A 14,194-nucleotide genomic window follows, 5' to 3' on the forward strand; every position below is an offset into this window, starting at 1 on the left:
TCTCTCCACAGAGGAACTGTCAGAGTGACCATCAAATTATTGGTTACCTCCCCAACTAAAGCCCTTCTCCCCCGATCACTCAGTTTAGAGAGACGGCCAGCTCTGAGTCCTGGTGGTTCCAAACTTCTTCAATTTACAGATGATGGAGGCCACTGTGCTCATTGGGACCTTTAAAGCAGCAGAATTTTTTTCTGTACCCTTCCCCAGATCTGTGCCTCGAGAAAATCCTGTCTTGGCGGTCAAACAATTCCTTCGACTTCATGTTTGTTTTGCAGTCTGACATGCATTGTTAACTGTGGGACCTTATACAGGTGTATGCCTTTCCAAATAGATAGATAGATAGATAGAGATAGATAGATACTTTATCGATCCCCAAGGGGAAAATCATGTCTGATCAACTGAATTTACCACAGGTGGACTCCAATTAAGCTGTAGAAACATATCAAGGATGATCAGTGGAAACAGAATGAACCCGAGCTCAATTTTGAGCTGAAGTGATTTTGTTGTTGTTGTTTTTTTTAAATAAATTTGCAAAAAATGTCAAACAAACTTTTTTTAAGTTGTCATTATGGGGTATTATGTGTATAATTTTGAGGGGGCTAGGCTACTCATGAGAGTATTTTTTCCATGAATGTCTCACAGCTCAAAGTAGCCTAGGCCTACACACAAAAGTAAAATGGTGGGCCTACCTATTTAAAGCACTGGTAACCTGTTAAAATGAATCAGGCTGGACTATGTCGTGTTGAATTGTGTAATGTTGATGCTTAATGATATTCAGGCGTTAACAATGTGACTGACAGGAGGGATGTCCAGTTGTTATATAGATGGGGAGGTGTTTCTATTGCGTATACCTGAAGGTGGTGATAGACAGAAGTGGAGAACGACTAGGACTAAAGGATACTTACCGACAAACAAATAGTCCAATAGACATAGGAGGCATTTTAGTAATGTCATAAGTCTGGCCAATAAGATTGGACAAGAGGGAGGGCCTAAGACAGGGTGGGTAGCAACAGTTGCCCGGGTGAGGACGAGGCGCCATAGTCACGGTAGTCCTGGCGACAAGAACCCAGCAACGAGAATCAACAACAACAACCTGAACCATTAAGAGGGAAAAACTCAACGACAAACTAAGAAAATTCCTTTGGAAACAAGAGGTGAACCTAACAACTTTGACGATCCTTAATTATACGTGTTCTAAGGGAAATGATAAAGATAGTTGATAATTTGTCCGCCTGAATCTGTTTATTGCAAAACCGAGGCGGAGCACTGCAAGAGCCCTAGTGCTATGCCTCACTAGGAGACTGGTTAGCCGCTAGCCGCTTTCCAAACGCAGGCGGTTGTTATGACGATGTCAAATCCGCGATCGTGGTACAAAATGGCGGGTGTTGTAATATGAGAGTGTTGTACTTTTACCTCGTAATTTGTTTTTCCTTCGTTCTGAGTGTTGCAATATAACAAGCCTAAAGTCGTTAATGTTAGCCAAGTTGAGTCTTTCAGAAATGTAAACTGGGAGTTTCGGTAACATGTACTGTGGTGAATACAGACAAGTGACTCATTTCAGTCCTGGCAGTTTTTTTTTATGTAGCTAGCAAACGTTAGTGCGTTTTTAATAAGATAGTTCGATGGTTAATTAGTAGCATGTGTTCTTATCCTAGTACACTGAAGTGTCGTTGCTGTCGATTCGATACTTTAGAACATTTCAAAAACTTTTCTCACAGACAAGTGAAAATCGTTGTGGGGCCATATGTTTGCCACATCGTCCGTCAGGGCTGTCACACTAGGGAGTGATATGGGTGGATTTTCTGAAGGGGTGGGGCGCCTGGATCTATTGGGCGTGATTGGCACCCCTTGTGTCCAATTGAAATGTAAGATTAGAAGTAAATGCCCAATACGGATAGAATAATTTGCTCTCAATGTCTTTTCCGCGTGAAAAGCTCATGTTCGCGAGGTCAGAGAAGTGGGAGGATATCGTGTTAGTTACGTTAGTGAGGTTTATTCTTTTTTTCTGGCAGGTACAAAGGGTCACGTTACTGTGCAGATTAACCTAACTCGAGATATCTCATACGATAGTGTAAATTTGGTCCTTAGTATTCGACTGCGATACATTATATCAAAATGATAACTGTTTTAAGTGTTATAATGTTTTTGTAACTAAGTTACACGATTCCAAATAAACTGACACACTACTGTCTAACCCACATTTATTCTGTGTCGCGTCTTATACGCAACTGTGTGTAAATAAACGACATGTTTCTAGCATGCTGTTCACAGTTGGCAGTTAAAAGGCGTGCCCTCTTCCTGGTATTCTTTATGTTCTACTTGTAGCACCCCGTGTCTTCCTTCCTCGTGTGAAACTGATTGTCACACGCGGAACCTGCCTCGTATGTCATTTCTGAATACAGCTACCAGTGGCTCTGTTGAGTGGCTAACTGTTGCTACCAGTTGCTGTAGAACATTGTTATTGTCGTGAGTTTAACTGACATTTGTAACCGATAGAAAAAGGGTAGGTATTAGATAGATAGATAGATAGATAGATACTTTATTTGAACCAGTCAGCCAATGTAGGCTACCTTATCTAACTTCTAGGTACACTAGACTAGAGGTACACCCACACCACATACACACATATTACCAAATGACATTTATTTTGTTGTGTTTGTAATGACATTTATTATGTTGTGCATTTATTAAGAAGTGTTGTGTAGCAAGTATCCTACGATGTCATATCAAATGCAAAATATGAGTCTTTATAATCAGAGAGAAATAAAATGAGTAAGTCTGCTTTGGGACTCGTAAGTACAAAATGTTGGACATAAGATGTTCACACTGTAGCACTGCACATACTGTATAACGAAAATCATGTCATAAAGGGAGTATATTACATTGTAATATATTACATGGGACACCAGGTCAACTACCAGTGATTCAGCCAATACCAAATATTCTCCCTACAAGACCCTTTTACAGTGTCCCAAGACTTCAGCACAATCATTGACATAACATAGTTTTGTTTTGTGTCATTTGCACTAGTGTGGGGCTTCGACTACTGTCACCATGGCGACTCCAGCCTATGTGGAGGACCTCCAGCAGCAGCCCTCTCAAACGCAGGGCGGCAGCGTCAACGTGGCCACAGCCTCACCTGCCACACCACAGTTCCTGTCAGAGGTTCAGGCGTCTCCGGGCTCTACCGCACAAGTGTCTGTGCCCACTCCTCAGACGGTTCAGGCCACACCCATAATCTCTTCAAATGCTACCCAGAAGTCAGCCATTTTGGCCACCACCACACAAGTTAGCACCTCACAGACACAGTACGTGACGGCAGAGCTTCAGAGCCCGGGCATTCAGACCAGTAATGGCCAGAGCACGCCACAGTACATTGTGGTGACTGTAACTGGTGAGCCCCTCTACCCACATGCACAACACTTCAGGGTGAGGTTGAGATGCCAGCACTGAAGCACAATCTGTTTATTGTCAAACAAGAACTATACACTTTTAACAATATGTTTTAATTATAAACAATACATATAGGTGATTTCATCAGGCACTTCAGTGTCTCATCACATATTTATTATTAGGTCATCCTATTTTATACTGTTGCATACCCATGTTAAAGTTTGTATCAGCGATTTCAGGCTCAAAAAAGGCCCAAACAGAAAACATAAATGATCACATTCATCTAATCTTTCCTAACGATCCGATAGCTGTCTGCCCCATAAGCAGGCCGTTAAAAAAAAATGTCTCTCTGTAGGCAGCCTAGGCTCCGAGATCTGTACACAAAAACAATTGCTACCAACAAGGGTTGGCCACCCACTCAAAGGCAAAATAAAGTGTTTCAACCAATAACCGACGAGATGCGCGATTACAAGAGGTTTTAATTGCACGGAAGGGAGGGGGAGGGAGTAGCGAGCTAGCTCTCTGTTTTGTTTGAACATCAACAGAAGTGACGTATCCCCGCTATCGCTGATACAACCTTTAATTATACAAGTATTAAGTAACTTGACTGGTATCCAACACAATTCCAACCCACACTCATCACAGGACTTAAAGAAGTTTATCATTCACTCTGGTCATGCACTTTAGTTTACTGAGTACTGATCATTCACATGTGTGTGTGATAGATGTTTGCAGTACAGTATTAGATGTTTGCAGTACAGTATTAGAGTACAGTATTGTGCTTTGTTCTGTCAGATTGTGCATATGACATACCCTTTTACTGTGTCATTTCATTGACATACCCTTTCACTGTGTCATTTTATTGATGTCTTTTAGATGTTTTTTTTTCATAACAAAATGTATTCTTATTAATGAGAACATTGGTAAATTAACAAATGATCTTAAGTGTGTGTGTGTGTGTGTGTGTGTGTGTGTGTGTGTGTGTGTAAATATGTGTGTTAGATTGTTACTGCATGTATATTTTGGGGTGTTCTATTAGTAGCCAAGACCCTGTCAGGTGTTGTTCATATCATGTTGCCTGGTAAGGGTGTAGGCACATGCACAGTCACACACAGTGGTCAAACACACACACACACACACACACACACAGACCCACTCCCACACACATTAGTTTGTTGGAACCTGTTCAAGTCCTTGGCCTCTAGCTCTGTATTGCATGACTACGGATATCCTGCCTAATCAGTGACTACAAGGCCTGATATTCTGTCCCTGTAACAGAGTTAAGCCACAGCTAACTGAGTTACTCTGACGTGGCTTTGTCTGGATAATAGAAACAAAATAGCTGCTCTACAGTGCTTGAGTCTTTGAAATCGTGTAGAGTGGACAAAGAGCATGCACAGTATGCTGAGATCCAAAGTAGGTGGCTGAGGAAGAGAGGAGAGAACTGAAGGAATTGTTTTGCAGAAAGACTTTTGACTTTGAAGTTTCCTTTATTATCAGTCTAAAAGAAATCAACTAGCAGAGGGACAAACTTAGGACGAGGGAAAAGTGCACAGGATGTCACAATCAAGAGAAGGTTGTGAAAATCGTGTCTTGTTCTCTTATGCTTAATACATACAATTCATCTCTCTCTCTCTTTTTCTTTCTCTCTCTCTCTCTCTCTCTCTCTCTCATTCTGTCTCTCTCTGCTTGCTTGGCCCTTTCTCCATCTGATACCCATGTTTACCAAAAGAGGGGATCTTTTCCCCATCTGCTGAGATTAGTTGTCCAAGGCTACCCTCCTGCCTGCATAATATAAGAGTTGACCAAGGAGAGTGAAAGAGACGAGCATCCTTTTGGTTTGCCTTCATCTCTCCATGTCTCTAGCCCTTAGCCCTTGTACTGGCTCTGTTAACTGAGCCATGTTCTACAGTAACTGCTTTTACCGTCTGGAAGGGGTGTATCGTAAGTACTCAAACTGAAAAGCAGTGAGAACGTCACTGATTTTTTTTTGTTTCAATGTCTACCGACTCAGGTTCACCTGTGTGTTTAGCAGTAGCAGATGTTGTTGTAAACCTGTTGACAGTAGAAGAGAAATGTAAACGCATTTGAAGTGTTGCTGGTGCTCATCTTCTTTTTCTTTTCTTTTTTGTCTCTATCTGTAAATCTCTAGAGGGCTCCCTTCACTCAAACGACTCGGTGTCAGACTCCAGTCCCCCTCCCTCTGTGGTGCAGACCAGTGTGCCCACCCAGGTAGTGCAGCAGGTGCAGACGGCCCAGGTAAGAGCAGACACACACACACACACACATCTGCTTCACAGTACAGTCCAGATTCAAGCAATGTTCTAAGCAATTGAGCTGTTCAGTTGTAGGCATTGCTACACAAAAATGCACTAGATTGTCATACATTTTGTCATCAATGTGTTTATGTTGCCTAAAGAGGTCAATATTGTAGTAGCATTATATATGCTAGCATATGTTGATTGTGATGCTAGCCACACACCTAAACACACAGCCACACAGATGTACACACACACAAACAGGATTAATACTCAAGTCAGCTCTATTGAAGGCTCATGATTAAGGCGATTATGTATTTTAGACCAGTAGTTCTAGTATTTAGACCAGTATTGAGGTAGTAAGGTTAAGTTCAGAAAAACATGTGGCTTGTAAGTTCACTTTAGATTGATAGATAGATAGACAGATTACTTTATTCATTCCCAAAGGGAAAATATGGTGTTACAGCAACAATTAATAATAATAATAATATATAGCACACATATACACAATTCAAAAATAGATAAATAGAATGCAGGATATGAAGTCTCTGTGCAATTGTATGTAAACTGTGCATTGTCTCCCAGAGTATGATTCTCCTCTCCCGGCACATAGGCAGGGGAGTCATTGTGAGCTGTTATAGCAATGGGCAGGAATGGCTTGCTATAACGCTCCTCATTACAGCCAAATTGAGGCATTCTCCAGCTGAAAACACTCTGTTGTCTGATCAGTATTTCATGCAGCAGATGTGAGGTGATGTCCATAATGCTAAGCAGTTTTTGCAACATCCTTCTCTCAACAACCAACTTTAGGGGCTCCAGTGAACTTCCAAGCACAGAGCCAGCTCTTTTAATCAGCTTGTTCAGTTGAGGCATCATTTGTTTCATCAGTGTTTTAATGCACCTTAGTCACTCTAAATGTGTGCTTAACCATCTACTCTGTAATAATACATGACCTGACATGTATTTACTAAATAGATTTCTGAAATGTGCAAGAGCATGTCCACTACTTCCAGTAGGCTAGACTTCAAAACACGCAAACCAAAATCATCACCACAGTGGGTTTCTGTGCCATCAACAGCACCACTACAGTCCTCTCATTTGGTCTTCTCCCAAATATCCACTCAATTAGTCACCAAACACAATGTCACCAAAAGAAGTGACAAGCAAGTTGGACAGGACTAAAACCATCACCAGGAAACATCATACAGAAGGATGATTTGCATGACCTCTCATTGTGTGTCCTTGTTTTCTTGTCATTCTAATTTTGTGCAAACAAGTTGGCATGCTCTGTACATAACCTGTGCCAAATGGGTAAAACCAGTCATGGAAGTTGTGAGTGTGACGTGTGGTATGTGTGTAGTTGCAGGTGCAGGCTAGCGCTCTGCAGCAGAGTGGTGAGCTAGTGACAGGCAGAGAGAGGCACTCAGGCAGATGGAGCAGAGAGGAAGCAGGGACAGCAAAGAGAGCATGGACGCCGAGCGGGCAGGCGCAGCAGTGGCTGGCCGCAGCGGCAGGCGACTGGGCTTTCCATTCGGCCGCTGACCCCTCTCGTTTCCCGCCCTTCGTGCCCGTCCCCGTGTCGCTCTCGTACCCCGTGTCCTTCCCCGTGTCCGGCTCGGTGCTGGCCATGGAGGGCTGGGAAGCAGAGCGGCCGGTCGCCGTGCAGACTCAGACTCTGCCCCCGGTGCTGCTGTGCGAGAGCGCCACGGCCCTCAGAGTAGGTCCCAGCACAGGAGCAGAGGGAGGGGGACCGCACACAATGAGCATGGTGTTAATACGTGTGTGTGTGTGCGTGTGCGTGCGGCGTGCGTGTGTGACAGGTGCAGCAGCAGATCCAGCAGGGCTCAGTGCCGCATGTGTACTCCAGTCAGGTGCAGTATGTGGAGGGCAGAGAGGCCAACTACAGCGGCACCATGTGAGTCTCTTCTCTCTTCTTCTCTCCCTCCCTCATCCTGCTTCTGCCCGTGTCTCTCCATGCACAATACAGCAACACATGCAACTGAATGAACGGGTGGTGCTTTGACAAAACTGTCAAATAGTCTTTAAAAAGACTCTCTCTCTCTCTCTCTCTCTCTCTCTCTCTCTCTCTCTCTCTCTCTCTCTCTCTCTCTCTCTTTCTCTGCTCAGACGTTCAGGGAGTTACCCATACTCAGAGAGCTCTCTGTACTCCCAGAGCACACCCACTGGCTCCTACTATGAGACGACGCCCTCCACGGGCTCTCAGGTGAGGCCTGTTCCTTCTCACACCTCTTTATTTCCACACAGCTACAAGGCAGTGGGTGGCTTCATCCTATTTCCTTTTTGGGCAGATCGTGACCAATAGCAGCAGTGGGGCGGGCTCTGGCGTCACCGTAGTAACCGCTGGGAGCGCGGGCAGCTCAGGTGGGGCAGGAGCCGAAGGCACCGGAGGAGGATCAGGAAGTTACGTCATCCAGGGCGGCTACATGCTGGGGGGAGGGAGCAACAGCAACCAGGGCTACACGCACACCACCCGCGCCTCCCCAGCCACCGTGAGTGCACACACACACTCCACACTCCTGCAGCACAAGAGACCTGCATAGAGGATACTGCCATTACATGGGCTTCTCTCTCTGGTATGTGGGATGCCTCTCCATGTGTGTGTGCGTGTGTGTTGTTGCTCAGGTGGAGTGGCTGCTGGATAACTACGAGACGGCTGAGGGGGTGAGTCTGCCGCGCTGCACGCTCTACTGCCACTACCTGCTGCACTGCCAGGAGGCCAAGCTAGAGCCCGTCAACGCCGCCTCCTTTGGCAAACTCATCAGATCTGTGTTCATGGGCCTGAGGACACGGCGCCTAGGCACACGGTACACACACACACACACACATTTGCATATATATATACGTACACACATACTTATACATGCACGCACACACACACATACATTTACATTTACACATGCCTTAACAAGCACATGACTTAGTATTACCTAGTGAATGTCAGGCCTTTTGTTTGGTGTGAATACCTAGTCAAAGCATTTTTTATTTTTGGAAGTTAATTTTTGTAACTAATTATCTCTGTAATCCTTCTGAAATGCCAGTGGGTGTGTTTAGAGGCCATGATGAAGCAGCCATATCCCCATATGCCCCACATGGAGTGATGGCCTGACTTTCACTTTCACCTCAGTAGAGATCGAGACATAGACAACAGCTGCAATTATATCATGACAGCATTGCTAATGCATCTTGCATAATGTGATGATTCTTATCACGTAATCCTCATCTATGAATCCTATCTGAATCCCTTTGGATTTCTCAGTGTTGTTCTCATATGCCCCCAGGAAGTGATGCAGAGGTACCATGAGTAGATTTCAGCCTTACTGCTTTTAACCAGCTTTCTACCTTACTGCTTATAATACAAGTCTCTAGCTTTTTGATTCTATCTGAATCGATTGATCAGTGGTTATTTGAATATAATGGATTATGTTATTGGATCGCCTATATGTCTGTGGGGCTCCATTTGCTCAGATTGTCATTTAGCGCATATGCAATATTACTTTAGTCTTTTTTGGGTTTGATAATATGGATTGGACAACAGCAACTGAAATGTCAAATTCTCTATGAATATGCAATAATAGTTCTTTTGTTCAGTCAACACATGCACACCCTTTCAACAAATACGGTTATTTGACACAAATCAGAGTCACATCCATTAACCCTTAAAGGAGTACCGGGAATGTTGGGAAATTAACGTTCTAAAGAATATCTGGGTTCAGTGTTAAACTTAAGAGTGGTGTCCACATGCATCATATATATATATATTGTGTGTTATTTCAGAGGGAACTCAAAGTACCACTATTATGGGCTGCGGATCAAGGCTGGCTCCCCTCTGCTCCGCCTGATAGAAGATCAGCAGCACCTGGCCATGCGGCAGCAGCCCTTTACCCACAAACAAAGGTGAGCGGAGGAGAGGGCTCAGAATGTATCAGTGTGTGTTTGTGTCTTTGCAACGCATTTAAGCATGGTGTTGACCTCTACCGAGCTATGACTGGCTGGTCCACTAACGCTGACATGAGGCGTTTCTTGTGCAGGATAAAGCCGGTGCAGAAGGTGGAGGGGATGACCAATGGGATGTCTCTGGGTGGCCAGCAGCAGGGTGGTGGTCTGTCCGACATCAGTGCCCAGGTGCAGCAGTACCAGCAGTTTCTGGGTGAGAAACACACACTCAACACCGGCAGAAGAAAACACACGCTCACATTCAGGGACGTCAGGCTTTAACCCGTCATCTCCTTTAACAGATGCCACCCGGACGCTCCCAGAGTTCCCCGTCGTTGAGCTGCAGGCCAAAGTGCTGGCCAATGGGATCTCTGTGGAGAACATCGCAGCCTATCAGCAGCTGTACCGTGAGCACTGCGAGGTGAGTTGTGCAGGAAGCCCCTCTTCCTCCTCAGAAAGCCTCTGAGGTTAGAGGTTAGAGGTTAGAGGTGCACTGACACAACGGCTGGAAAACAAGAGCCCATCTGCTGTGCAGTAAACCCAACGTATCAGAGCAAAGCTCATGATGTTAAGGACAATGAGAGTGCTCCAAGCAAGCCCTCTAGTGTTGAGAGGGAGCGTCTGGACTATTTCCAATTGTTCATGGGCAGCGCTGAGGAGGCATAGTTTCAGATGGATGTAGATAGTGTGGACAGACTTGTTTATGAATGCTAATGTGAGCTGATGATGTGGACACAAGCTGGTCATGGCTCTGGGCTGAAGTAGTGTGTGCTGATGTTTGCTGTGTTCCTGTGCAGGCCATCCTGGATGTGATGGTGAACCTGCAGTTCCCCCTGGTGGAGACTCTGTGGAAGAGCTTCTGGAGGTTCAACGAGAGCCAGACCAGTGAGCCCAGCGATGCAGCCAGTGTGTGAGTACCGCCACTCATGACAATCCTCCAGATCAGCTGAGGAGGGATCTTGCAGTACGGTTTCTGAATGTAACTGTGTGTGTGTGTGTGTGTGTGTGTGTGTTTGTGCATGTGTATGTGTGTGTGTGTGTGTAGTAATGAGGAGTCTGAGAAGCGTCTGCCTAAGTCAGCCCTGGTGCTGCTGTGTAAATATGAGCCGGTGCTGAACTGGAGCCGAGACTGTGACAACATCCTGTACCAGAGTCTGGTGGAGGTGCTAATCCCCGATGTGCTGCGGCCCATCCCCAGTGAGTCTGACCACGCCGGGCTCCTCACACACAAATGAGATTTTACACCTAGAATGACCCTTATGTCCACCCAGGCTGTGTCCAGTAAGTGTGTTGATGTGGTTAGGCTAACTCCTCATCTCTCCTCTCAGGTGCCTTAACTCAAGCCATCCGTAACTTTGGCAAAAGTGTGGAGAGCTGGCTGACCAGTGCCATGATGAACATCCCAGAGGAAATGGTCCGCATCAAGGTCCGACACTCATGAACTCTCTCAACTTTCTGTAACACATTTGAGGGCTTTGTTTGCAGGGTTCCCATGGAATTTCTGGAATATCATGGGATTTTGGAAAGTCTATTCCAGACATGGAAAGTCAGGGAATTTTATAATTTTTGGGACAAAGTCATGGAATATCAGGGAAATTTGTTTGTTTAAAATTTACTTACCAAAATACATTAATACAAATATTTCCACCCAGAATTGGAGCATATCTGGTTATTAGCTTTACTGCTTGCTTGAGTAGCACAACTTTGTTTATTCAATGCCCATTCATTCATCTCCCGCTCTAAAACAGTAAAAGATTCTTGAACACTATGCATATGAAGTGACCGCTCATTGTGCCTCCAGGTGACTTGTGTAGGCGCGTTCGCCCAGACGCTGCGCAGGTACACCTCCCTCAACCACCTGGCCCAGGCGGCTCGCGCCGTCCTGCAGAACACCACGCAGATCAGCCAGATGCTCTCCGACCTCAACCGGGTGGACTTCGCTAACGTGCAGGTAGTTTCCGCAACCTACACACACTTGCTTTTCCTCTTTTTGTCTGATCTTTCATTTCACATCTTTTTTTTTTTGGAGGGGTGGGGGTTGGCTTAAGATTCAGATAGGACAGTGAAGAGTGACAGAAAGCGAGTGAGAGAGAGAGAGAGAGATGGGGTGGGATGGGGAGATGACCATGGGTCAGATTTGTACTCGAGTCCCCATGGGTGCTTGGACCTGAAAGTGGTATGGATGCTGCAACCGCTTGCACCACAGCTGACCAACAGTGTGTGTGTGCGTGTGTCTGTGTGTGTGTGTGTGTGTGTGTGTGTGTGTGGGCGTGTGTATGTGTGTGTGTGTGTGTGTGTGCGTGTGTGTGTGTGTGTGTGTGTGTGTGTGTGTGTGTGTGTATGTATGTGTGTGTCTGTGTGTGTGTGTGTGTGTGTGTATGTGTGTATGTGCGTGTGTGTGTGCGTGTGTGTGTGTGTGTGTCTCTCAGGAGCAGGCCTCGTGGGTGTGCCGCTGTGAGGACGGCGTGGTGCAGCGGCTGGAGCAGGACTTCAAGCTCACGCTGCAGCAGCAGAACTCACTGGAACAGTGGGCTGCCTGGCTGGACGGCGTGGTCTCCCAGGTCCTAAAGCCCTACCAGTCCAGCCCCGCCTTTCCTAAAGCTGCCAAGCAGTTCCTGCTGAAGTGGTCTTTCTACAGGTGAGTTGTTTTGTGAGTGCATGTGTCATCCTCATTGTTCATGGTGCAGTGCTCGTTAACAGTTAACATTTTACAACAGTGTAGCAGTTAACGTTTTACAACAATTACAAGCACAATTACAAGTTTTTTTATGATCTTAAAATATCTGGTGTTTGTATAAAACATGTCTGAGATAAAGAGTCACACACAGCTTGAAATCTGTGGCCTGTTCTGTCGACTGCTTGGTTGTAGCTGTGGTTATCTTCTCATCAGCTGTAGACTGTCGGTGTTTTTCCCAGTACAGCGTTTGGGCAGCCGCGGCCTACTGGTTAGCACTTCGGACTTGTAACTGGAGGGTTGCCGGTTCGATCCCCGACCAGTAGGCACGGCTGAAGTGCCCTTGAGCAAGGCACCTAACCCCTCACTGCTCCCCGAGCGCCGCTGTTGATGCAGGCAGCTCACTGTGCCGGGATTAGTGTGTGCTTCACCTCACTGTGTGTACACTGTGTGCTGTGTGTGTTTCACTAATTCACGGATTGGGATAAATGCAGAGACCAAATTTCCCTCACGGGATCAAAAGAGTATATATACTTATACTTATACTTCAAACCGTCTAAGTCTGTTTCCTTCTCATGTCTTCCTCTTCTCTCAGCTCCATGGTGATCCGAGACCTCACCCTGCGCAGCGCAGCGAGCTTTGGCTCATTCCACCTGATCCGCCTGCTGTACGATGAGTACATGTACTATCTGATCGAGCACAGGGTGGCCCAGGCCAAGGGAGAGACCCCTATCGCTGTCATGGGAGAGGTACCTCTCACACCTACCACACTCACGTCAGCTCCACCTCCACATACTCTCCAAAGTCCTGAAGCCTATAGCTCCAAAGTATCAGATTATAGGATTATAGGAGCAGCAAATGAGCAGCTGGTAAAAGTGTGTGTTGAGGGTGTTGATGGCCAGGCGCACAGACTGCATACTGATGACTTCTCTCTCCCGTCCACAGTTTTCAACTCTGAGCCGCAGTCTTAGCACACTGGACCCAGATAAAGGTAGACGGGACATCTGTCCATTTCTCAGTTCTGTCTCGTCCTTATGTGCCCTGCAGGTGATGTGTTGTGTTGCATTGTGCACTGCCCTCATGGTGTGTGTGTGTGTGTTTGGACTACAGAGGAAGAGGAGGAGGAGGAAGATGAGAGTGATGAAGAGTGTCAGGAGCTCACTTCTCACCATGCTGACACGAGTCTGGCTCTTGAGCCGCCTGCCAAACTGGCCCGCACCGATTCCAGTGTGCTCTGATAAACACACACACACACTGAGACAAACCGTTGGACACATTCACCCAGTCATCCACAACTACCAGGGATGCCTGGTGAACTCCCAGCCCTGGCAGGTTTGTGTCTCCATAAGCAGTCAACCTCACTGTGCATACAAGTGTGCGTGTAATGGAACGCTTGTTCATTTGCCTCTATCATCTTCGTTCTATCTGCTCATCTGCAATGACCTCTTACTATGCCTAATTTTCTCACCCCAAAACATCCATACCCTGCCTGCACCTATGCCTTTTAAATGTTGTGTGCCATACTGCCCCCATCCTATGCGTTCTTTGCACATTTGTTATTTATTTTTCAGAACAGTTAGATAGAGGATATGGATGTTTGGAAGGTGTGTGTGTGTATAATGAGCTGGTGGGGCAGAGCACCACTGTAAGGATGAGAATGTGCTTATGTGTAGCACATAGAAAAGAGAGAACGAGGAGAGTGAGTGAGTGAGTGAGTGAGTGAGTGAGTGAGTGACCAGTAGATGGACAGAACCTTCCCTCCCCTGTAATCTCTGCACTCTAATGTACCCTGTTCCTCACCTTCACTCACTGTGACCGAGCCTCACACCATCGTTTGCCTTGTTATACCACTGCATTCCCAACCGTCATTGACTAATCCCTCACCTATGCCTTATCAAACCCTTCTCTGCCTGAA

General features: G+C 46.0%; 1 protein-coding gene across 2 annotated transcripts; it reads left to right on the forward strand.

Annotated features, from left to right (window-relative positions):
• The first annotated feature begins 1,032 nt into the window (after positions 1 to 1,032).
• rfx1b (regulatory factor X, 1b (influences HLA class II expression)) lies at positions 1,033 to 13,807 on the forward strand. Of its 2 annotated transcripts, XM_048247392.1 has the most exons (19): positions 1,033 to 1,154; positions 3,031 to 3,394; positions 5,546 to 5,652; positions 7,012 to 7,368; positions 7,472 to 7,566; positions 7,779 to 7,875; positions 7,961 to 8,161; positions 8,295 to 8,476; positions 9,447 to 9,566; positions 9,701 to 9,819; positions 9,908 to 10,026; positions 10,403 to 10,515; positions 10,651 to 10,802; positions 10,934 to 11,031; positions 11,407 to 11,556; positions 12,035 to 12,243; positions 12,875 to 13,028; positions 13,225 to 13,270; positions 13,390 to 13,807. In XM_048247392.1, exons 2-19 carry the CDS (start codon positions 3,055 to 3,057, stop codon positions 13,515 to 13,517), a joined length of 2,787 nt encoding a protein of 928 aa, XP_048103349.1. In that variant the 5' UTR covers positions 1,033 to 1,154; positions 3,031 to 3,054; the 3' UTR covers positions 13,518 to 13,807. The 2 variants fall into 2 exon arrangements, with proteins under 2 accessions (XP_048103349.1, XP_048103350.1); XM_048247393.1 differs by lacking the exon at positions 7,012 to 7,368.
• The last annotated feature ends 387 nt before the right edge of the window (positions 13,808 to 14,194 follow it).

Source organism: Alosa alosa, chromosome 7, assembly GCF_017589495.1.
Source record: "Alosa alosa isolate M-15738 ecotype Scorff River chromosome 7, AALO_Geno_1.1, whole genome shotgun sequence".
In the NCBI taxonomy this organism is placed as follows: Eukaryota; Metazoa; Chordata; class Actinopteri; order Clupeiformes; family Clupeidae; genus Alosa; species Alosa alosa.

Coding starts and splice junctions, on each gene's coding strand:
- rfx1b (XM_048247392.1), top strand. CDS start 3,055: ATGGCGACTCCAGCCTATGTGGAGGACCTCCAGCAGCAGCCCTCTCAA. Junction 10,027..10,402: donor TGTACCGTGAGCACTGCGAG/GTGAGTTGTGCA, acceptor GTTCCTGTGCAG/GCCATCCTGGATGTGATGGT. Junction 10,803..10,933: donor TGTGCTGCGGCCCATCCCCA/GTGAGTCTGACC, acceptor CTCTCCTCTCAG/GTGCCTTAACTCAAGCCATC.